This window comes from Pinus tabuliformis, chromosome 4_2 (genome assembly GCF_031772625.1).
Source record: "Pinus tabuliformis cultivar Carrire ecotype Pingquan chromosome 4_2, CPIR1, whole genome shotgun sequence".
Lineage (NCBI taxonomy): Eukaryota > Viridiplantae > Streptophyta > Pinopsida > Pinales > Pinaceae > Pinus > Pinus tabuliformis.
In genome coordinates, this window is record NC_142304.1 from 268508784 (window position 1) to 268533954 (window position 25171).

A 25171-nucleotide genomic window follows, 5' to 3' on the forward strand; every position below is an offset into this window, starting at 1 on the left:
GTTATTTTCTTCTGGTGACTGCTATTGTTCTTATCAGATGTACCATTGGTCAGAAATTTGAGTGATATTAACAGATTTATAGGTTTACTACAGTAGGTTTCATTGTTTCATCTTTGTTGCTCCTCACAGACATACCACGTGTCAGGAATCTGAGTGATATTCCTCAAGATAGCTATGGAAGAGAAGGATTCATGCATATGACAGTTGCAGGTGCTGCATTACATGGAATGAAAGAGGTAAGAACTGGAAGTATTATCTGAAGCTTATAGTTTTTTGGAACTAGGGTTTTATAGATGACCTAAATTGGTAGCTTTTAAAATTTAAATCTACTATGCATGTTGAAATATTTCTGTTGAAGGAAGGATTTCTGTACTTACTGTTGTAGACCTTAATGTTGGCTATAATCCTACTGCTTATTGCCTTAATTCATGGTGAAGTCTTAAGATGAATTGCATCATATAAAATATGTGATCCGCTGTCAGGAGGCACGATGTATCTGGACTCTGGACTCTAGACTCTATTCTCTTTTGAGAACTAAAAAAAAGGTCATTTTTTTCTAATTTTTGGTGTGGAAATCTATTTTCTGGTGCTTTTGCAGGGTCCTTTTATTTGAGTGGCCACTTTATGAGTGTAATCATCTAATGATTACTCAGTGTATATTCATAGATTTTATGCTAAGGTATTGTTGCTGAAATGAATACCAGGTATAGGAAATGCCACTTTCTAAAGTCTAGGAAATGGGGAAACAACTGTGTGTGTGCATGTAAGGGTTCCTTGATTTGTCATTGGTTCACAATACATATTTCAGAAGAAACTATTTGCCTTTATTCATTATAATTCAAGAATAGAGAAGAAACTGATTAAAAAACTGCAGATTCAAGAAATCCTCTTAAATCTGCCCCCCAAATCTCCCTGCACTGCAGAGCTCAGAAGACACAAACCTTTGAAAATTTAAGAAAACGCTTCTTTTTGTGAATTCTTTTTACAGAATGGCTGACAACCCATGTAGATACACAATTTCTTCTCATCAACCAATTGCACAAAGATGCTATAGAAATAGTGCAGAAGGAGTGAGGAATTTGTATTGTATTTAGAGGCTGAATCAGTGTAGCGCGATTCTTATAAGACCCGCAAGTGACAGGTTTTTTAGTGAGACTGGTCACTTGCATAGAACCCGCGGTTTCTACCCATACCCGCCAAAACCTGCATAAAACTCGGCTACCCTCATTGAACCCGTGAAGAACCGCATATGACCCGCATAAGGCTCGTGGGGTGGAGACTCTCAAAATTTGATTTTTTTTTTTTATTTTTCTTTTTTGTGCATAAAATTTACCTTTTTTTTTTTTTTTTTTTTTTTTAATGGAGTCTTATACGGGTCGCCGAGTCAATAGCTAGACAAGTCTTACACGAGTACAAGTCGTGCAACATTGGGCTGAATATATATACATGTATTTTGTTTGATAAAAAGTTAAAAACAAATATCCGTTTTTGGGATTTTGATGCATTCTATTTTATTTATTTTGTTCATTTTTTTATGTTATTGGTGGGGCACATTTGGGACTTGTTACCTACCAGAAGTGGGTAATTAATAGGAGAATTCCTTTTTCCTCATTTGATAGCCAGCCAGCCAACAGCCCTATGATGGTCTTCAAATAGTTTTATGCTAGAGTTCTCTACCTATTGCTTTGGTCAGTGCTCTCTCCCATTTAGCATTCTTCTTGAAGGAAAGATGGGTCATCTATCAATAGGTACTTTAACCATTTTAGCACTTGTGATTTCATTTAATGTTTCAGGCATAATATGAATCATAGGGCAAACTGGATGAGTGACCACTCCTAATTGTATCCTTGTTCCCACACTTCACTTGGGAGGTTAGCCTTTGACTCTAGTCCAGTGGGATCTCCTCTAAGGCCTTATGGTTTAGGAAGGGCACTACTAGGGGAAATTGATTCATATAGTGTGGCTAGGATAATCCATACTTACTACTATCCAACATTCCTTGTTATTTATCCCCATTCATTGGGTTGATTGTCATTGGTCATTGGGATTGGTGTTGAAATATGTAACTAGGTTCTGCGTGCATAAATGTATTTGAGTCACAATGAAATGTACTTATCAAAAGAATGAAGAAAATGTTATTATTATTATTATGACTTATTAAAGCATGGGTTTCATGCTTGGGTCATCTTGTTTTCGGTCAAAGTCCCCATTGAGGATTTCTAGGATTTATTCTGAGTCATTAGAGTCATTATCCATTAAAAGAGACCCTTCTTGGGCTTTTGAATTATGTAAAAAGAATTATTTTTGAGTTAAAGATGAATTTAGTCTCCTCCACACCAAGTCGGCCTCAAGAAGGATAATTCAACCTCACTAGAAGGCTATATATACAAGGCAGTTCAAATTCATTTGGAGCAATTCACTCTCTCTCTTTCAGAGTTCGATATCCTGAAGCTGGAAGCTGGGAAATGCGAAGTTGAAGAAGAGTTGGAAAGGGGTTGTAAAAGAGTGCGAAATTTTGGAGGCAAGAAGAAGTCATCAAGATCGAAATTTTGGGCCATCGATCTCTCACTCAGGAGGAGTATATAGGGAATTTGAAGTTTTTCTTTGTCTAGTCGAAGCTACTGCTGCTCCTACTGCTACTGGTTGCTGGGTTGAAGCTGCTACTACAAGTTGACGCTGCTAGGTCAAAGTTTCTATTGAAGGGTTATCATCTGCAAGAAGGATTGAGGGCTAACTTGGCGTGGAGGAAGTCTTTGTCTAGGTCAAGAGTCTTGGATTATCTCAAGAAACTGTTAAAGGAAGAATTGTTGACTGGGTTTTCCCTTGGATAGGGGTTTTGCCTTGACAGAGTGCCTACATCTTGTGTCTTGTGTTTTTGTGATCTTCATGCACACATAATTTGGTAATTGCTTGATGAAAGTTAATATAACAAAGACGTAAAAGAAGCTAACATAATTCACAAGTAATTATCAAGAAAGAGAAATCTAACCGTAATTCTACTAACATTGATTTCTCAACATGGTATCAGAGCTAAGGTCAAAGAAGATTGAAGATCTCTTCGTTGGTTTGAAGGAAAAATGATTACTCCGTCTATGATAAGAATGGGATTCAATAATGCAGGAAGCTGTATCAAGAAGATCTTCTACTACTTATTCAACAAAGTCAAAAGTCAAGGGTTCTTGGCTGCACTTACAGGTTCACTTAATGATGATAATGCATGGATTATTGATAGTGAAGCATCTAGGCATATGACAGGGAAGAGTAAACAAATTCACACTCTATCAAATGAATCATCTTCTCATACAGTGGAATTGGGAGACAACAAAAGCTATGCTATTAAAGACCTGGGATCAACATCATTGAAGTTGGAGAATGGAGCTAAGATGAAGGAGGAGGAAAAAGACAGTTTAAGGATCTATTGAAAGGAATCTAAGGAACCTCAAGAAGTTGATTAAAGGATCATATAAGGAGACCTTATAAGGAAAGAAGCTTACTATCTTCAAGGACATTGTCTAACACAATAAAGGGAGAGAACAAATTAGGAGCATCTAATTACAATGCTTGGAAGAAGAGGATAGATCTCATCCTCAAAAAGAATAAATTCTTGGATCTAGTAAAAGGAAAAGTGAAGAAGTCTACAAAGAAATCAAGAAGTCTAAAGGGCCAAGAAAGAAGGGACATGAATCAAGCAAACTTTGCCAAAGAAGTTTCACCAAAGAAGAACATGATGGAAGGACCCGAAGTAAAATACCTATTTGCTAGGAACTCCATCCCTTGCATATCCTTCTACTCTAAGTATTCCTCAAGCTTGGAGGGAGCCCTTACCAACTTCCAAAGATAAGTATCTTATTACCTTTTTCATTTTTTAGTTTTCCTTACTTATCTAAGTTTGTTTGTATTAAATACTAATCACATTTCTATTCATATTTTCTTTAGGAAAAGCTTGCTGAATTGTTAAAATTGTCAACTAGGGCCAAACTCCATGTGGGTCATCTTATTTATGGCAGCTGATATTTTTCTTGGATCCCTCTCATCGAGAGGTGTATGATTGATCTAAAGATCATCCGATTCCGATAAGTATTCATAAAGATATGAATTTATTTGTGTTACAAGACAATTCATCAAGGTCAACCAACAACCTTATAACCCCCACATGTGCTCATTGTTTTAGTATAAAAAGAGATGACTTGAGAGTCATTTTACACACACTTCACTCTTGATTTCTCTCCACTTGCTTTGGGTTTTAGTGGAAGAGAAATCTAGGAGAGGAAGCCCTAAACGCAAAAGGTAAGGAGTCCTGGCATGAGACCTTGACGCAGTAAAAAGGAGAAGCCTCTACGCTGCTCTAATGGAGATCAAATCACAACTATGGTAGGAACCTATACGCTGACCTAAAGGAGCCCTTACCTCTAACGCAGTCATGGAAGAAGTTTTAACGCAACTATGGAGGAGGCCTTAACAAGATGGAGATATGACATGGTGAAGGAGGCCTACATGCCGCCTCATACGCAGGTCTATCCTGCCCTAGCGGCAGGCCTATGATGCCCTAGTCACAGGCCAGTTCTAGTGACCAGATTACTAAAGGAGGGCCGAGGAATTCTGCTACAGGAGGTCGAGTTCTAGGGCAAGCTGCTAGGCCGAGTAAAGGAGGAACAAAACGCTGGCTGTTTGGGCACATTTGGAGGAGGCCGAAATCTACAACAAACTGTTGCTAGGCCGCAGGCCATAGCAAACAGTTGGAGGTAGTCTAGGGCTGCGTTGAGGTGGACAGAACCTTTAGGGGACAGCAGTGGCAAGCATGGTGCAACAAGCACATGCAGCTGTGTGGCAACATGATGTAGCGAGCACATTGGGACAACAGTATGACAACATGGTACAAGACGCCACAAGGGACAACATTGGCAAGCATGGTGCAACAAGCACATGCAACAGTGTGGCAGCATGGTGCAACAAGCACATTGGGACAGCAGTATGGCAACATGGTACAACATGCCACATGGGACCACAGTGGTAAGCATGGTGCAACAAGCACATGCAGCAGTGTGGTAGCATGTTGCAACATGCCACATGGGACAACAGTGGCAAGCATGGTGCAGCAATGGCACATGGGACAACAGTGGCAAGCACGGTGCAACAATGGCACATGGGATAACAGTATGGCAACATGGTGCAGCAATGGCACATGGGACAACAATGGTACATGATGCAGTACAGTGATGGGTACGGTCATGATTAGTGAAGCATGATGAGATGCAACATAGTGTGATGGGTGCAACACGATGCAGCACAATGGGGTGCAACATGATGATGAGGAGCAACACAATGATAGGTGCAACAAGGCGATGGAGTCACCTTGGAGAATCAGTTGAAGCAGCGTGTCTTCAATTGAGTTCAGCTACCTCATGTATCATCTTCTTAGAGATGATCTATGCTGTTATTTAGATAAGTCAAAGTGTTGACTTCTGTTGCATATGTACTATCTCTCTCTCTCTCTGTGCTGAACTATTGAAGAACATGTAAGAAGAATTGATCAAGGGTTTCCCCACATTGGGGTTTGTCCTTGGCTAGCGCCACATCTTGTGTCCTCTTGTCTTGGCTTGTCTTCTGCGATTTATGTTTATGTTCTATTTGCAATTTACTATTATGCTGATGTGATTGCTAATCTGGAAAAAATATTGAGGAAACTGTTAAAATTGAAATAAATTGCTCTAAGCATAGAACTTACCTAAATTCAACATTAATACTCAAGGATTATGGGAGAAAACCTCACAAGACAAAGCATTAGAATTGCAAAGTTTGTTAAGAAACAAAAGGTATGCTTTACATTACAAGTTTTTCTCTCTTCATGATAAAGGTATATTCATTTCAACATTACTAACATTATTGTGTCTAACTCTCTTGAATCTTAAAGATTCTTGATTGGGTGATTCATCATTAGATAAATCTACCCTCATCTCCTTGATTATTCTTGTGGAACCCTAAAAAGGTTCTTTGTAAAACCCTAACTTAAGGGTATGTCGATGATAATGTATGAAACCCTAGCCTACTTAGGGTTATTGATGAAGTCTAAAGAAAATGTTTGATGCGTTGATGATGTCATGTTTGAGGTTTTTGGTATGGCTATGAAAACCTTAACTTTTTAGGGTTGTATGGTGATGTCTGAAATCCCAAAACTTTGAAGTATCGATAAATTAGGGTTCACTGTGTTATGTTTTGAAACCCTAGATCATTAGTATTTGGTAGGGTGTATAAGCAAGTCCTGTATAATATCTTAGGTATATGTGTGTTTGTCCGATTGAAACCCTAGTTTGATCAAGTTTGTTATATGTCTAACTTTAATATATTGATATTTGTGTTATTGGGTTTGACTAACACTTATTATGATATGCTTATGGAATCCTAGATATATGTGTTGACCTAATTGTTGATGGTCATAAGTCTTAGGGTTTGGAACAAAGCCCTAGTCGAAATTTGATTCTCTAGGATGATAGTGTTTGTGAATTCTAGGGTTTTGTAACTAAACCTTAGTAGAAGCTCAATTTTCTAATATGTGATGGCTAATGTGACAATCTGAGATTTATGAAAGATTGTTGAAATCTGAAATTGAGCTGCGATTGGTTTTGATTGTTGAAGCTTAATGACTCATGTTTGAAATCTAGGGTTTGCATAAAATCTTAGTAGGAAGTCTAACATATGAATTCTGAAAGTTATTAGATGATTTGTTAAAATTATACTTGTTTGAATTGATTCGAGGGTTTGTTATATGTTATAAAAGAGTTTGTCATATCTCTGAAAGAAATATTGAAGCCCTTCATATAATGAGATTGATATCTTGAGTTGTTGATGTGATTTAGGGTTTGTAACAAAACTTGGGCAAGAGGTTGAAGTATAGAAGTAAAGTTTCTTGCTGATTATATTTATAAAGTCTAATGCTTCCATTATTGTATGATTTTGATGAGGTTAACTTCATGCTTCTATAGATTTGGTTGTACTTGCTATCTAAGTTGTGCAGGTACATAATCTTCAAGATGGTGAAGATGTTCGTAAGTAAAGTTGATATGATAAGCATGATGAAGAAAGTTATATGGATGATGATGGTCATGATAACTCTGATAAGAAGGATGGAAGCCATGAAAGATTCTCCTATGTCGTAGAAAATAAGTTGATCTCCCTAGGTTAAGAGGGAGCTTGGGTATATTCCTTGTATAGGAATGATTAGATCCTCCCTGGTTAAGAGGGAGTGATGGATATGGTTCTCTACTTCATGTGTCATGCACTAGACCAGGACTAACAACCGTAAGTCTTAGTGAAGGTCATGAGTGAGAGAATGACACATCACTCGTCTTCATGGAAACAAGTCCCTAGTTAAGAGGGAGGGCATATTATAGTCATGATGGACACCTTGAAAGAAGAAAATTGGAGAATGCATTTTGAGGAGCTGTTGAGATAAGAAAAGCAGGATTTGTTTGTAGAATATGTTGCTGCATGTAAAGTAGGAAAGGAAGATGTATAATCAAGGAATCTTCTGCCAAGATTCGTTTAAAAGTCCTACTGTGATAAATTGAGAAGCAACATCTAGTTGCCTGAAAGACCCTGAAGGTTTGTGTTTACTTACTTACATTTGAAAGTTTACTACTAATTAGGATTGTGTTTGTACAGTTAAATCTCTTTGAGATTTGATAGCATGCAAGTTACACGAGAGAGATTTGTTATCGATTGGAATAATCGAGAGTGTTGAGGCTTTGTGTGTAAGACACATTGCTTGGGAGGACATCTGGCCGACACTTTGTGTTGATGTCTAGTTTCCGAAGTAGGGAGGGTGGCATTGGTCATGGAGCTTTGACCTCAGATACGCACCTAGATCCTTGGGTTGATGGTTAGTAAGTAAGCCTGATGGTACCTAGAGAAGTTGAAAGCTTTTTTCCATCTTAGTGCCACCTTGGATAGATTGCCCTGGTCAGGAATTTAGTCCATGGCATTGCAGTGCCTAAACTGTTAGAGGACCTTGGATAGATTGCCCTGGTCAGGAATCTAATCCATGGCATTGCGGTGCCTAAATTTTTCATGGTTCATGTGTTCTGAGATCTTTCTTATGAATACCTCCCTAGTTAAGAGGGAGTGTTGAAATATGTAACTAGGTTTGGTATTCATACATGTATTTGAGTTTCAATGAAATGTACTTATCAAAAGAATGAAGAAAATATTATTATTATTATTATTATGACTTATTAAAGCATGGGTTTCATGCATGGGTCATCTTGTTTTAGGTCAATGTCCCCATTGAGGACTTATGGCTTTATTCTGATTCATTAGAGTCATTGTCCATTAAAAGACACCCTTCTTGGGCTTTCGAATTAGGTAAAAAGAATTATTTTTAAGTAAAAAATGAATTTAGTCTCCTCCACACCAAGTCGGCCTCAAGAAGACCAAGTTGGCCTCAATAAGGATAATTCGATGTCATTGGAAGGCTACAAGGCAGTTCGAATTCATTTGGAGCAATTCACTCTCTCTCTCATAGTTTCGATATCCTGAAGCTGGAAGCTGAGAAATGCAAAGTTGAAGAAGAGTTGGAAAGGGGTTGTAAAAGAGGGCGGAATTTTGGAGTTAAGAAGAAGTCATCAAGATCGAAATTTTGGGCCATCTATCTCTCACTCAGGAGGAGTATCTAGGGAGATCAAAGTTTTTCGTTGTCTAGTTGAAGTTGTTGTTGTTGTTGCTGCTACCAGTTGCTAGGTCGAAGCTGCTGCTACAAGTTGATGCTGCTAGGTCGAAGTCACTATTGAAGGGTTATCATCTACAAGAAGGATTGAGGGCTAACTTGGTGTGGAGGAAATCTTTGTCTAGGTCAAGAGTCTTGGATTATCTCGAGAAACTATTGAAGGAAGAATTGTTGACTGGGTTTTCCCCTGGCAGAGTGCCTACATCTTGTGTCTTGTGTTTTCGTGATCTTCATGCACACATAATTTAGTAATTGCTTGATGAAAGCTAATATAACAAAGAAGTAAATGAAGCCAACATAATTCACAAGTAATTATCAAGAAAGAGAAATCTAACCCTAATTCTACTAGCATTGATTTCTCAACAATTGGCACCGTGTTGATTTTTCCTTGGCACTTCAGAATCAGGGCTATGTCTAAAACACGTTCACAAACACTAAAATGCCACAACACAAGCACTTTGCACAACGGAAAATGTATAGTAGTGAATCAACGTAGTACGTAAGAGAATTTTTCAACCCAAAACTTGTTATATCACAACTTTAATACAACAAACATAGGCTCCCGTACCAGGGATCATGGCTCTTGCAATTAGTCTTGATATAAGGAAAACTAGGGCTTGATGTCAACAAATTATGACAATAAATCTACCCTTGAACAAGACACAGTTGACTTACTTGTTGAAGGAACATTCACATGTGATATTCCCACTTAGCAATATTGCTATGGGAAGTATCAATCTTGCCCAATTTTGTCTTATTTAATCTTTTGCACTTAGGAGATGTGGGTTCAGAGGTCCCACATGAATTTTAGGATTAAGTGGGGACCCAAACATTAGGAAGGAAGGGAAATATTGCGGCTCTAGTGGAGCGTGGGGGCCACCCCATGGAGAATTATGACCCACATGTGGAAGACGCTCTCATTGGAGCGAAGTTGGTGGGGAAATTCGAGTTGGGCCCACATGGGCATCTTGGAGGCTCTTTGATAAATAGAGCAAGAGGCACTCATTTTGGTCATTCATTCATCTATTCAGAAATTGTGTCTTTGACATAGCACGCTTGAGCTGAAGCCAAGTCTGCAGTGCTGTTTAGCACACGAGTGTCTCCGAGCGGAGATCTCAACCCTTGCTTCGGTGGACTTCGAGTGCCAGCCCAAGGAGGGAGTCCTACCTATACCAGTTCATACTAGCAGTAAGGAGTGCAAGTTTGTGGAGAGGATTGGTAGCAACAACACAGGGACTGCACAGTTCTTGGAGGAGGCACGCTTGGAGGTTGAGGAGTGAAGGGAGTTAGGGGGCTGAAACTTGAGGTGGAGTTCGAAGAAGTGTTGTGTGGTCTTTTCTAGCATTTTGGCAGAGCAGCAAACACAACATTTGCTATAGGTTACATCTTCTACTTGTGGAGGAGGGCCAAGCGTTTGTGGGTCAATTTTGGAGCGTCAAAACTAGGACAAACCCTTTCTGGTTTTTTTGGGTTTATTGACGAGAGGCCAAGATTAATTTGGCAGAATTTCTGGGCAAATTTGAGGGGTCAAACAGGGGTCCCAACTTAGCTAGTAGCTAGGGGAAAATTGGGCCGAAATTCCAAGGTCAACATTTGGCCAATTCCTTGGTGGGTTTTTGTGGGTTATTGGTGGGGAGCTCGGGGTTAATTTCCCAAAATTTTCTGAGCACCTGAGGAGGCCCTAGCAACAGTTCTTTGCAACCAGCAACATATTTTTTGGGTAGTTTCAGCATAGAGCCAGGAGAGAGCAACAACAGATTTGAGAGGGATTTCTTATTGTTCATTTGGGCTTAGCTAGTTTGCCTTGAGCAAGCCCAGGTGCACTCTTTCCAACACCTCATTGTACCCTCTTCTTATTATAATGAAATGGCTCAGCAATGCAAAGTTTGGTGAAATTTCATTTTCTGACTCGTGTTTGATTTTCGTGGTTTTAAGCAATCTTGCACGAAGCGGGAGCGCGGAAGCGTCATTTTCCAAAAATCTAGGAAGCGAAGCGTCCGCGGAAGCGTCTGCTATATATATATATATTTTTATATTTTTTTGCATTTATACTCAAAACAAACATCCCAAATACCAAATTAATTGTAGAAGACATGAAAACATGCATATTTTTGCATAAATCAAGATAGATATGGCATCCATGATTCCATTGTAGTTACTAGTATGTACAACAATCATCTATATTCTAGCTATTACAAACATACATCAAATTTTTAAGCATATTATAAAACATAAAACATTTAAGCATATTATAAAACATAAAACATAGAGCATATTATGATTTATCTAGCAAGTGAGCAACTGTCAACATTTGTCATGTCCAAAATTCAAATAATAATGTTTACAAAATATGTCACTTGGTCACCGCCAAGCCAAAAAGGTTCAAAATTCAAATTCACAAGTCTACAAGTCTAATGAGTAATCTATGACAAAAAGAAGTAGATTGTGAATATATCTACTAATCTCTCCTCCTTCCACCACGAATAGAACGTGATGGCGGGCCTCCACGTGGTGGCAATGAAGAAGATGGTCTCTGTGTAAGTCGTGGCACTGAAACTGATGAAGAAGAACCCCCTGCTGTTGGTGTTGAACCATGGAACCTAGGAACCAAGGGACCAGATGGGGGTGGGGGTGGTGGCATATCAACACGGTCATCATCATCCTAGAATCGCTCAAAAAATTCATGCAAAAAAAAAAAACACTAGTTAACAAAAAAATTAAAAACATGAATTAGAGAAATGCTTTATAAGGGAAAATTGGAAAATTCATACCACAATGGACATACCTGGATAAGAGCATCCTCTAATTGCTCTAGTCGCAACACTCCATCCTCCAAATTGGGCTCCTTTGGATTCTTGTCCCAAATCAACAAGTCTTTATTAGACTTTGCATCTTCACAGTAATGGGACAACAATCGCAAGTTGTAATGAACATAAACCAAGCTCTCTGCCCGGTCTAAATTCAACCTGTTCCTTTTAACACTGTGGATGAAAGAATAAGAGCTCCAACACCTCTCTGCAGAAGAAGTGTTTACCACCTGTGATAGCACCCGCAATGCCAAACTCTGTAGAAGTGGAGTACCCCCTCCATGCATGTTCCACCACTCAAGAGCAGAAAAAGTCTCTCGATCTTGAATTGCATGCATGCTCCCAAATGGACCAGTGTTGAGCGTATAGTTGCTCACCTGTCTCCGTACCAATGCAGCCTCCTCATCATCAGGGATTAATCTACTCAATGCAGCCATATATTTTTCGTGAACCTCTCTATCTTGGTGTGGTTTTTTCCTGCTTCCCCCCCCAGGTGCTGGTGTTGAAAGCCATGATGGATGATAGTATTTAGGTGTCAAAACATATGCTAATGCATGCAATGGAATATTTAGCATTTCCCATCGGTTTTGCACCTCTACACGAATATAATTGTACAAGGTGGTATCTCTAGGCTCAACAATGTCTTTAATCTGCCCCAACATGCTATCCATTTGCTCATACACCTCCCCAATTACTGGTCGATCTGAATCTGCAAACTTGATCATGTAATAAATTGGTTTGGTGAATTGCAAAACATATCTAACCTGTGACCAAAAGTAACTGTCAAGAACAGTGTCCTTGACTACATTAGCACCATCTGTGTCAGTGTTAATTTCATCCCATGTTTCAGCACACACCAGATTAGTTAAAGCTTGTCTCACCCTCACTAGCCGCCTAAAGGTGAGGTAATAACTAGCAAATCTTGTCTTTGCAATTTTAAGCAATTGCAACTTGGAGTAAGTGCCATAGAAGTAGTTTACCCTTGTATGCCCTGTGATGAATTTAATGAGCTGCTTCCCTTTCCTGTAAACCTCAGCAATCCACCCACAATCTTTGTGTTTCACAATATCATGCATCAAAAGGTTCAATGTGTGAACCAGGCACCCAGACCAAAAGATGTGTGGATGAGTACGCTCAATAATTTTTCCTGCTGCCTTACAATTTGCTGCATTATCTGTGATCACTTGAACCACATTATTCGGACCAACATCTTTGATTGATTTCAATAGGAGATCTGCAATGTTTTGTGCAGTTGCACTGATGGAGGAGGAGTCATGACATGCAATAAATACTGCACCACTAGAAGAAACACCAAGAACATTTATCAAATGTTGGTTTCTAATATTTGTCCACCCATCTGATACAATGGATACCCCAGAATCCACCCACTCATGTGTAAAACGTGTCAAAGCTCTTTGAACCTTAGCTTTTTCTCTTTCTAATAACACTGTTCTAGCTTTCTCATAGTTGGGGGCCTTGTATCCTTTTGGGGCTTCATTGATGGCCTTTACCATGTCATGCCAATAGGGAGAGCGAAGCACATTGAATGGTACACCGCAAGCACAAAGAAAACGGACTATCTTTCCATCCACATCATCCCTCCCAGCAACATTAAGGAAATCCCCTATTGTTCTTCTACCTCCAGAGGTTGCAGAAGTACCATGAGGAGATGGGCAACTACCAAATTTAGAGGTTGCACTTGATTCAGAATGAGTTTTTTGTTTCTTGTTTTTTTGTTGTGCAGCCATCTCTATTTGGATGTATTTTCTTCTTTCTTCAGTTGAAATGTTTGGGCAAATTTGTACCCCCACAGAACCCTTTTTTTCATCACTGTCCAGCACCCCACAAAGATGCCTCCTCAGACGGGTATATGAACCACAATATGGTTTTCCTCCATGACAACCATGAGGGCACACAAATTTGTAAGATCCACCACCCTTTCCCCCATCAAGTTTGGTCACATAGTTCCACAAGGGTGTTGATGTACCTTTCCCATCTTGTGCTTCAGTGTCCCCTTCAAGTTCATCCCCTTCCTCTTCAAACCCTTCCTCCTCATCATACATTGGGTCACTACTATTAGGACCAAGTTCATCCCCTTCCTCTTCCCTTCTATTCCTCACCCTTGCCATCATTAAAACCAAGAGTGGAATGATACATAGAAGCCAAAAGAACACCATCTTGGAATATGGATATAGGTGGTGGACAACCTGTAAATAAAGGAGCAAGTAGAAACAATGGGAAAGAGTAGGAGAGGGAGGAGAAAAATACAATTTTTTTTTCAAAAAAACAAGGGAGTTTGGGGTTTGAACTTACCTCTTTAGCTCTTGTAGATGAAGTCCTCCAAGCTCTTGCTCCAAGCTCCTCCTCCTTCTCCTAGCTCCTTCTTCTTCACTCCTCCAAGCTCTCCTCTCTTCTCCTCTCCTTTCCTCTCTTCTCTTCTCCTCTCCTCTCTTCTCTTCTCCAACTCTCATAAACTCAAAGTGAGAAAATGAGGAATGAATGGGGGCTTTATTCTTTTCATTCCTCACCCTAAACTCACCCTAAACTCACCCTAACCCACCCCCTCACTCTTAAGTTAAGTTAACTTCAAAAAAAAATTAAAAAAAAGATGCGTATTTTCCAGCCCGCGCGGATTATGGAGGAAGCGCTCGGAAGCGCATCGTGAAGCGTACGCTTCCGGGCCCGAAGCGTGGCGCTTCGGAGGCCCGAAGCGCGCTTCGGGGCCCACGCTTCCGAAAAACCAGGAAGCGCAAAAAAAAACCGGAACCGCGCTTCGCCAAAATTGGAATCGCGCTTCGCCTGTCGCTTCCTGAACGCTTCCGTACGGGGCGCGATTCCGGCCTCGGATCCGGGGGGGGGGGGCGCTTCTTGCAACTCTGGTTTTAAGTCTATGTTTGCTTTGTTATTTACTGTAAAAATTCCCTAGGAATATTACATCACACCAACCCTTTTAGTCCACGTACCTTGAACTCCTGGCAGGTCCTTTGCCACCTATTTTACTGCTCAAAAGTACTTCTGCTGCTCCAGAATTGCTTGCATCTTTAGTTGACCAATCTGCCTCTATCAATGGCACTACTGCTCCAATGAAACTGAACTTAGGCTTAACAAAACTGCCCTCTAGCAACCCTCTTGCTACTCCAAGAATGCCTGCTCTTAGGGTCTTCAAAGTATTCTCTCTATTAGTCCTCTAGCTATGCCTTAGATGACTGAACTTAGGGCTCCAAAGAGCAATCCTCATAACAATAGTTTGCCACATCAAACTCACTATACTTGGGGCTTTACAAATCAGCTCACACAACCCCTTTACACCACTAAAGATGACTGATCTAGGGCACAAAAACAAACTCACTCAACATTGATTTGACACACCAAACCATAGTCCTTAAGGCTTACAAACATGCTGCCCAAACACGTTATTGGACAAACCTTTCCACGCTGACAATTCATTACACATAAGACTACAATCACACCTCTTTAGGAACTTGGCATAACTCCTCAAGCTCCTCTCTCTTGGGCATCAAGCTTGACAGAGATTCTCGGCCTAGATAACACTCCTCTGCGACCGCCTCAAACCCTACGACCACCTCGGACTAGTGGCCACTTCAGTCACTTAAAATTGTGATACTTCCCACACAGATCCATGAAACTACTACGCTGCCTCTCGAGTGAACTCGACCCTCACTAGGCCTTGTTTCCGGCACCAACAAGGGGTCTCGACCCTCCTTTAAGCATAGATATTAACTCGCCCCTGTCACAGTAGTTACCACAAAACATATAATATAATTACACCCGGAACTTACCACGAACAAACCTCCTCAAACTCGGCCAACTAGAACATAACACGAGAAACCAAAACTCGATCTTCTCTCCTTTCTAATTTGGCTCCTTCAAGTCTATGGTCTTCTTGTGAAGTCTACTCTTGATGAATTGCACTTGTGGATGTGCCAAATGAACTTGAATCCTCTTCTTCTTATAGTGATCTTAGGGGTGCACATTAAACCCCAAGGGTTATGTCTTGTAGGCCAAGCCGACATGAGCCTACACATAAAAACCCCACTATCTTAAGAAATAGATTCTGTTTCATTTGTTTTTCTCCACATCATTGAGTCCCTAGGTGCCCCTTAGCCCTTCAAGGATGCCCCTCATGCTTTTAATGATTAAACAACCATTTATCACCTTGGTATCACGCCCACAACTTTGGGTACAAAACCCATCACTTGGGTACACTTCCCACAAAGGTCCATTTTTGTGGGTAAACTCCTCACAAACCCAGTACCTTAGGGGCTGTGGGAGAACCTCCCAAGCTACACATTTCAACACTCCCTCTTAGTGAGGGAGGTACTTCCATTGCTTAGAAGTATCTCGTCAGCATCATTGACACCAACGGCTAGCCCAATCTCTGGCGTTCACCACTGCAACATACCTTGTAGAATGAATCACACTATCCTCGGTAGTGTCCTTGCTATTAGAAGCTTCCCGCTTCTTCTCCTGAAATGCCTTCAGGCCATTCTATGGTTCCTTCTTGCCAGTAGAAGTCTCCTTACTCCCTACCGATCTGGCGTTCTTCTTGGGTTGTGGATTCTCCCTTTGAACCTGCATACTCCCGCTTGGACTTGACTCCCTCCTAGTCTCAGGAACCGACTTCTTCCCTTCATCTATAGGCTTGCTTGTCAGCCGATATAGACCATGCTCCCTAACTCCAATGATAGCTCTAGTAGAGTTAGAGCCTCTAGGCTTGAGGTTTGCTTTCCCATCCTAGAAAATCACCTCAAACCCCTACGCTTCGATCACTGAGACAGATAACATGCTGTACTTGAGCTCTGGTATCCACAATTCATCTTGAACTCATAAAAGCCCACTTGACTCCATCCTGAATGGCACAACACCTGATTCTCTAACAACTTTCTGACTCTTGTTGCCAACCTCAATGTGCAACTTCGAGTCCCATTCAATTAGAGTCTCAAAAACTTGATGCGAGCCTATCATTTGCTTCGATGCTTCGCCATCCACGTACCATGCAGCCTTGTCGATGGCACCCTTAGAGAGATGAGAAACTAGAGCAAAGTCCTCCTCGAAACTCCTTGAGAAGTCATCCAACTCACCAGAAGATGTAGCACTCCCACCTACCTCCCTCACCTTTCTCTTCTCATTTTCTCCCTTCTTGTGCAGACACTTGCTCGCATAATGACCATATTCGCGACATGTATAACACTTCAGCTTGCTCAGTTCTCCTTTGCCTTGTTCTTCATCTTCCCTACAAGAGCCACATTATTATTAGAAGACTTCTTCTTCTAGTGAAGCTCCTCATCTTGTAGTTCTTCCTAGATGAAGTCATCCCATAACTTGTTCCAATCTGGCAGCTTTTCTCGAGCAACGATCCCTTTGATAAACGACTTCCATTCCTCGGTAAAGCCCTTCAAAGCAGTCCTCACCAGCTCAGACTCTGGAACATTTTCACCGATGGTAGCAAGCTCATCTCAAACTTGAGAAAGTCTCATCAGATACGGAGCCACACCTTCACCATCCAACATCTTGGTGTTCTTCAACTTCTCTCTCAATACCAACAACTGATTCTCATTCTTATTCTGGAACAAATCCTGAAGAGCTTTCCACATCGACAATATTCTTCCCAGTCAGATGAGGTATCAAGTGATCTTTGACGCCATTTAGGATGATAAGCTTAGCCTTCACATCCAAGTCTTCAAAAACTTCCAACTCCTTAGTGTATGTCGGTTTCTTAATCTCCTTGTTGGCAAACTCCCAAATCTTGTTCACCAACAAGACAAGCTTGATCCTTTCCTTCCAAGGACTATAGTTGGACAAGCCATCCAATCTATCTTCGTACCTCAGACTCGTGACCAACTTCGCCATGTTGCTAGTCCTTCAACAACAAGGAAACCAACTCCCTCTTATGCTGTACATTGTGCACACTTAGATTCAGTTGTCTCTTCAAAGTAGCTTTGATACCATGTTGATTTTTCCTTGGCACTTTAGAATCAGGTCTATGTCTAAAACATGATCACAAACACACTAAAATGCTGCAACACAAGCACTTTGCATAGCGAAAAATGTACAATAGTGAATCAATGTAGTACACAAGAGAATTTTTCAACCCAAAACTTGTTATATTACAACTTCAATACAACAAACATAGGGCTCCCATACCAGGGATCATGGCCCTTACAATTAGCCTTGATACAAGGAAAACTAGGGCTTGATGTCAACAAATTATGACAATCAATTTACTCTTGAACAAAACACACTTGACTTACTTGCCGAAGGAATGTTCACACCATCCCTTTCAATCCACGTTCCTTGAACACCTGGCAGGTCCTTTGCCACCTATACTGTTGCTCACAAGTACTTTTGCTGCTCCATAATTGCTTGCATATTCAATTGACCAATCTGCCTCTATTAATGGCACTGTTGCGCCAATGACATTGAACTTAGGTTGAACAAAACTGCCATCTAGCAACCCTCTTACTACTCCAAGAATTCTTGCTCTTACTGTCTTCAAAGTCTACCCTCTATTAGTCCTCTCGCTGCGCCTTAGATGATTGAACTTAGGGCTCCAAAGAGCATCCCTCACAACAATAGTTTGCCACACCAAACTCATTGTACCTAGGGCTTTAGAAATCAGACCACACAAAACCCATTTATACCACTAAATATCACTGATCTAGGGCACAACAACCAGCTCACTCAACACTGATTTGACACACCAAACCACAGTCCTTAAGGATTACAAACATGCTGCCCAAATACCCTATTGGACAGACCTTTCCACAACAACAATTCATCAAACATAAGATCACAACCATACCTCTTTAGGAACTCGGCATAGCTCCTAAAGCTCCTCGCTCCTGGGCATAAAACTTGACAGAGATTCTCGACCTAGATAGCACTCCTTTGCGGCCACCTCAAACCCTGCGGCCACCTCGGACTAGTGGCCACCTCAGTCACTTAAACTTGTGATACCTCCCACACAGACCCATGAAACTTCTATGCTACTTCTTGAGGGAACTCGCCCTCACTCGGCCTTGTTTCCAACACCAGCAAGGGGTCTCGACCCTCCTTTAAGCATAGATATTAACTCGCCCCTATCATAGTGGTTACCATAGAAAATATAATAGAATTATGCCTAGAACTTACAACGAACAAACCTCCTCAAACTCGGCCAGCCAGAATATAAGACAAGAAACCAAAACTTCGTCCTTCACTCCTTGCTAACTCAGTGCCTTCGAGTCTACGGTCTTCTTGTGAAATCTACTCTTGATGAATTGCACTTGTGGTTGTGCCAATTGAACTTGAATCCTCTTCTTCTTACAGTGATCTTAGGGGTGCACATTAAACCCCGATGATCATGTCTTATAGTACAACCCGACATGAGCCTACACATAAAAACCCCACTACACATTAAACCCCAATGGTCATGTTTTGTAGGCTAATTCGACAAGAAACTACACATAAAAACCCCACTACTTAAGAAATAAATTCATTTTCATTTTTTTTTCGCCACATCATTGATGCCCTATGTGCCCCTTAGCTGTTCAAGGATGCCCCTCATGCTTTCAATGATTAAACAACCATTTTTTCACCTTGGTCTTGTTGAAAAAATGTGTAACTAGGTTAGGTCTTCATAAATATGAAATGTACTTTTGATTCTTGAATATTGTAAAATGAAAGAAAAATTATTATTGCTATTTTGGAGCATGGGTTTCAAGCTCAAGTCTTTTATTTTAGAGGTCAAGCACCCATTGAGTGCTTCTAGGGTTTGTCGTAGTTCAAGAAGTCAAAAGAGTCATTGTCATAAGTTGAATACCCTATCAGGCACATTGTAATTTGTAAAAAGAATTATTTTTGTATTTTGAAAGTGTCAAAATACCCTCCAAGACCAAGTCGGCTTGGTAGCTAAGAAGTTAGCCTATTTTGAGGAGCCTCGTCCACCTTAGAATCCTATATAAAGGAGGGAACTCAACCTCCTCTGAACATACATTCACTTCTCATCATCTAAGCGAAGGAGAAGCAGAAGAGGGCTAGCAAAGGATGAGAAGGACGAAGGAAGAAGTGTTTTGGGTTATTTCTCTCTCTATATATCTCACGTGTGCGAAGAAGGAAGGCTAAGGTTCACTGCTTCAAGGTCGAAATTTTCAACTTGCTGGAATAGGAGCCTAATAGGTCACCTACTAGTCCTAGACAAGGAAGCAAGTTAAGCGAAGTTGTTGGGAGGCCTTGGAAGGCTAAATTTCTCTCACTTGTGGATGTAGTAGCAATTGTAGGGGTCGAAAATTTCAGACTTTCAATAGAGGCCAAAGTTTTGTAGCTGGGGTCGAAGTTGTGCTGCTAGAAGAGATTTGACTAGGTTTGACTTGGACAAAGGAAGCACATCATCAAGATGGTCAGACTTGGTCTTGGAAGGGTATTGGGCTTGGTTTAGAGGTCTTGGAATTCGTCAATTGAAGAATCTATAAGAAGAGAAGATATTTACATGTTTTCCTCTCAAGTGGAGAGGTTTTGGCCCAAGCGTGCAACTTATATCCTGTTTTCTTATGTACTATTGTTCTTCTTATTTTGTTAGTTGTTTGATGATAAGAACAAACATAATAATAAGAGAAGAAGCTAATAAGTAAGAAAAAGTAAAAATACATCATAAGCAGTTATCAAGAATAGAGAAATCACCCAATTTTAAGTTCTTGAAGACGTGTATAGGGGTAGCAAGTCATCTCAAGAAGGGCATCAAAGAGTTATGGGATCTCCTATTTTCTCTCAAGAAGGATATGACCAAGACATCTACAAAGGACAAAGGACTATTCTCAGCACTTACTGGCACATTTGAAGATGAAAATATTTGGGTGATTGATAGTGGAGCATCAAGACATATGACTGGTGAGCACAAGCAACTAAAAACATTGTCAAGAGGAAAATCTTCTTACTCTGTTGAGCTTGGTGACAAGAAGAGCTATCCTGTGAGAGGAATTGGATCAACCTCACTAGAGCTGGAGAATGGAGGAAATATTCATCTCAACAACATCCTATTTGTTCTAGGTTTGCATAAGAATCTACTTTCCATTTCATGTCTAGAAGATAAGGGAGATAGAATTGCTTTCATAGATGGAAAGGTTGTAATATGGGATAAAAACTCTAGCATCGAAAATGCAAAGATGATTGGGATTTGTGAAGGAAGAATCTACAGATTGCTAACTCCCCTCGCTCAAGCTTTGGTTCACATTGAAGTTAGCCCATGTGAACTTTGGCATGGAAGATTTGGTCACCTTCACTACAAAATCTTACCAACTCTAAATTCAATGGTAAATGGCATCCCCGAACTCATGGAGGATCATGAAGGAGTATGCAAGTAATTTGCATTGGGTAAAAATACCAAGAGACCATTTGGAAGCAATGCTTCAAGGTCAAAAGAAATTTTGGAGCTCATTCCTTCCAATGTCTGTGGCCTTATGTCTCCAAAGTCTCTTGGAGGTCATCTATATTATGTAACATTCATTGATGACCATTCAAGTAAAACATGGGTTTATTTGATGAAATCCAAGGATGAAGTATTTGCCAAATTTCAAGAATGCAACGCTGAAGTGGAGAATCTTACAGAAAGGAGAATCAAGATATTAAGGTTTGATAATGGAGGAGAATATACTTCAAAGGAAATCATAGCGTTCTGTAAGGAGTCTGGGATTAAGAGGGAGCTGATGATCCCATACAATCCTGGACAAAATGGAGTTTAGAATGAAAGAATCGATCCATTCAAAAAAGTGTAAAAGCCATGTTACATGATCAAGATTTACCAAAATTTATGTGGGGTAAAGCAACTAATACTACTGTATACATTCAAAATCAAGTCCCCATAGGTCACTAGAGAACATGACTCCTGAAGAAGCATTCACTGGGAAGAAACCAAGTGTGGACCATCTCCGAATTTTTGGCTGTCCTGTCTATATTCATATACAGAAGAACAAGAGAAATAAATTGGATCCTTCAGGCATGAAAGGAACATTTGTTGGCTACGATAATACTTCAAAGGCATATAGGATCTACATAAAAGAAGGACACCGAATATAAGTTAGTCGAGATTGTTAGTTTTTGTAGTATCGGATGTGTTCTAGCCTTGGAATTTTGTGGAGAGGCTAGAATACATGAGATCTCCAAACCCATAAATCGTTTCTGGAAATTCCGCCTAGAAATGACTTAATTAGATTATTAGCCAATTTTCAAATATTTCCCAAGTCTAAACTTAGAGAATATGATTAATTAATTAGTATTAATTAAGTCAAGGCGAGAATCATCTAGAAACTCACACAGATCGATCCAGAGATGATCCTAGCCATTGATTAAGTTTTAATCTTGGTCGTTGGTTCTCCAACAGAGGATTATAAGAGAAGGTCGATGTGGGGATGGAGAAGACACTTCAACAGTTCGATTTCTAAGCAAATCGATTTCCCAGAGTAGCAGCATTCAATTGTCGGAGAGAGAGCTAGAGATCGAAGTAGTGTGAGAGGGGCAGAGACAATGAGGCTGGAGGAGGCATTCCAGATCCAGCAAGTGAATTTGCAAAGAGGCGGAAGAGCCTCAGAGAGGCTAACACTAGGGCAGCGCAGCATCCTCTAGAGGCAAGATCGATTTGCTGAGAGGGAGAGACGTCTTTAGTTCTAGAGGCCGAGAAGGAGTCTTAGAGTTTCGAAAAAGCATCTTTCCAGTTAGCAGAAGGCAAAATGACTTTATCAGAGACCAGTCTGAGACTAGACGTCTAGCAGGCTGTGCAGAGCAGCGTAGAGGGTCAGAGGGACAAATTTCTGAAGGTAAGTCGTGCCAAGAGTTTGCCTGTGGGGTGAGGAAAATTCCTCACTAGATTTTTTCCAGTATTTTTCTCTATAGGATTGCTAGATTTCGACATCCAGTTGTACTCAAAATTTCTCACTGTTGCATAATAATAAAACTCTCAGCTGCTGCACTGGTTTTCTCAAGTTTGGTTTTTCTGGGGACTTTTGCCCAAAAATAATTGTGTTAATTTTATGTGTGCTAGCATTTCTTAGCTTCAAGTGTTTTATTTTCTTCTGCAGTATTTTATCTGTGAAGGTTGTAGTGTGATTTATTCAATATTTGCCATAGCAAACAACAAATAAATTGTTAAATAAAATTAACACTTTTGAAAATAATTTCCAGTTTCTGCAATAGGGTTCCAGTTTGGAATTTTCACATGGTATCAGAGCGCAGTTGATCAACAGGAGAGCTCAAAAGCGAAAATAAGGAATTTCGTTGCTTAGTGTGGGTAGCAGGCCTAAATTCCCAAGCGCAGCACAATTTTTTTGCCAGGAGGTCGAGTTACTTGTGGAGGTTTGATTTTTCTGAGTAAGGGGTAGAAAAATTCGATCTTACCAGATCGATTGATTCTAGAGGCAAAGAGAGCAGACCAAATCTTTCGTTGGGCAAATCTCTAGCTGGATGCAGTGGTTTTTGCAGCAGTTCGCTATAGTAGAGCCAACGTTGGGTTGGAAGAGAGAAGAGCACACATAAAGGGAAAATTTTCCTCAGGGAACTTCTAGTCTCAAGAAGTTCTATTTTTCCTTGTAGATCGACATTCGTTGTGAGTAGGTCTTCTCACTCCAGAAGGGAGTGCGAATAGCAGAGCAACAACTGAGCAGAAGGAAAGAGGAAGTTTTTGACAGTTCGTTGAGATGGCCATTGTTGGGCTTTGTGATCAGGACAGGTTGGATGGAGCTTCCAACTACATCATTTGGAAGGCAAGGATGTCCTTCCTTCTAGATGAATATGGCCTGAAAGCCTATATTGATGCAGTGGTAGCAGTTCCTCAGGATGCAGATCAACTGAAAGAGTACAGAAAGGAGATGGCACGGGCGAAGCGGTTGATCCTAGATGGAGTCTGGGATCATATAGTCTCGCATATAGCTGGGAAAGATATTGCCAAGAAGATGTGGGATGCTCTCGCCACGCTATATCAAGGTACTTCCGAGCAACGAAAGATGTACCTCGAGGAGAAGTTGAGGCTCATCCGAATGCAGAAGGGGGAAGGCATAGACTTCTTCCTCATTAGGATTCAGTAGGTTCAAGACCAATTGTCAGCTGTTGGGGTAGCGCCTCAACCCACAGAGCTAGTGAGATTGGCACTCAACAATGTCTCCAAGGATGACAGGTCTTTGTCCAAAGCATATTGGGCAGAGACAAGTTACCAGAGTGGGACAGGATGTGGGCTGACTTGCAGTAGGAGGAATTGAGGCGAGCTCTTCTAAAGAGCTCCATCAGTGGCAGTAGCAGCGGACAAAAGCAGGTGAAGGAGGAGGAGAATGTGGCCCTCGCATCTAAGGGTCCCAGTTAGGGGCAGGGGGAGCAGAGGAAGAAGAAGAAGGACCTATCAAAGGTCAAGTGCTTTAGGTGTGGTGAGCTCGGTCACTATAGTACCCAGTGTCCTCTCAGGAAGAAGGACAAGGAGGAGAAGCAGGACCAACAAGCAACTTCAACAGAGATCGATAGGCTTTCCTCCAGATTGGAGGAAGACTTCGCTATGTTCGCTGATATACCTCTAAGAGTGAGGTGGGGTGACTTGGTGCTGTAGCCCTTGAGCGCTACAGATGGGTAGGATCCTTGAGGAGTCCACCTCATGGATCATTCCCTGGCTATAGGGCCCACAATATTCAGTCGCAGGATGGATCAGTGACAATTGTTGCAGTTAGAGACCGAGTGACAATTGTAGAGACTAGTAGCAGTCAGATGATGGGGAGCGCAGTGCAGAGTCGACAACAGTGCAATTGGCACAGTGCAGTGTTAGTAGCAATAGAGATTCTTCAGTGACAGTGCAGACGTTAGTAACAGTCAGAGACTCGGGAGACAAATGCATCATACTGATCATAGTTGATTTAGTATTTTGGATGCTTTTTAGTTGTAGCAACAACAGATGAGAGGGAGTTGCAATGCAGATGCAGTGTTGGCAACAGTATGGCAGTGTCAGCAGCAACACAGATGCAACGTATATCAGAGTTGCACAATATGGCCAGACATCAGCAGCGTGACAGGAGATGATGGAGAGACAGGGTGTTGTGGCAGGTTGTGCAGCACTAGAACACATTCCTCGCTAAGAGGGAGTGTTAGTTTTTGTAGCATTGGATGTGTTCTAGCCTTGAAATTTTTTGGAGAGGCTAGAATACATGAGATCTCCAAACCCATAAATCGTTTCTGGAAATTCCGCCTATAAATGACTTAATTAGATTATTAACTAGTTTTTAAATATTTCCTAAGTCTAAACTTAGGGAATATGGTTAATTAATCAGTATTAATTAAGTCAAGGCGAGAATCATCAAGAAACTCACACAGATCGATCCAGAGATGATCATAGCCATTGATTAAGTTTTAATCTTAGCTGTTAGTGCTCCAACAGAGGATTATAAGAGAAGGTCGATGTGGGGATGGAGAAGACACTTTAGTAGTTCGATTTCTGAGCAGATCGATTTCCAGAGTAGCAACAGTGAGTTGCCGGAGAGAGAGCTAGAGATCAAAGTAGTGTGAGACAGTGGGGCTGGAGGAGGCATTCCAGATCCAGCGAGTGCATTTGCAGAGAGGCATAAGAGCCACAGAGAGGCTGATGCTGGGGCAACGCAACAACATGTAGAGGCAAGATCGATTT

The 25171-nt window shown here is 40.9% G+C and overlaps 1 protein-coding gene across 10 annotated transcripts in view; it reads left to right on the forward strand.

Moving 5' to 3' along the window:
* The window catches only part of ABP1 (endoplasmic reticulum auxin binding protein 1), a 464381-nt gene that overhangs the window by 60087 nt on the left and 379123 nt on the right, over positions 1-25171 (forward strand). For all 10 annotated transcript variants that reach the window (XR_016259770.1, XR_016259769.1, XM_089428517.1 and 7 more), the window contains exon 2: positions 130-236. Coding sequence is in view for 8 of the 10 variants with exons in the window: in XM_089428517.1 (XP_089284643.1) it covers positions 130-236 (107 nt within the window). In the remaining 2 variants the exon portion in view is untranslated. The remainder of the gene's footprint in view (positions 1-129; positions 237-25171) is intronic.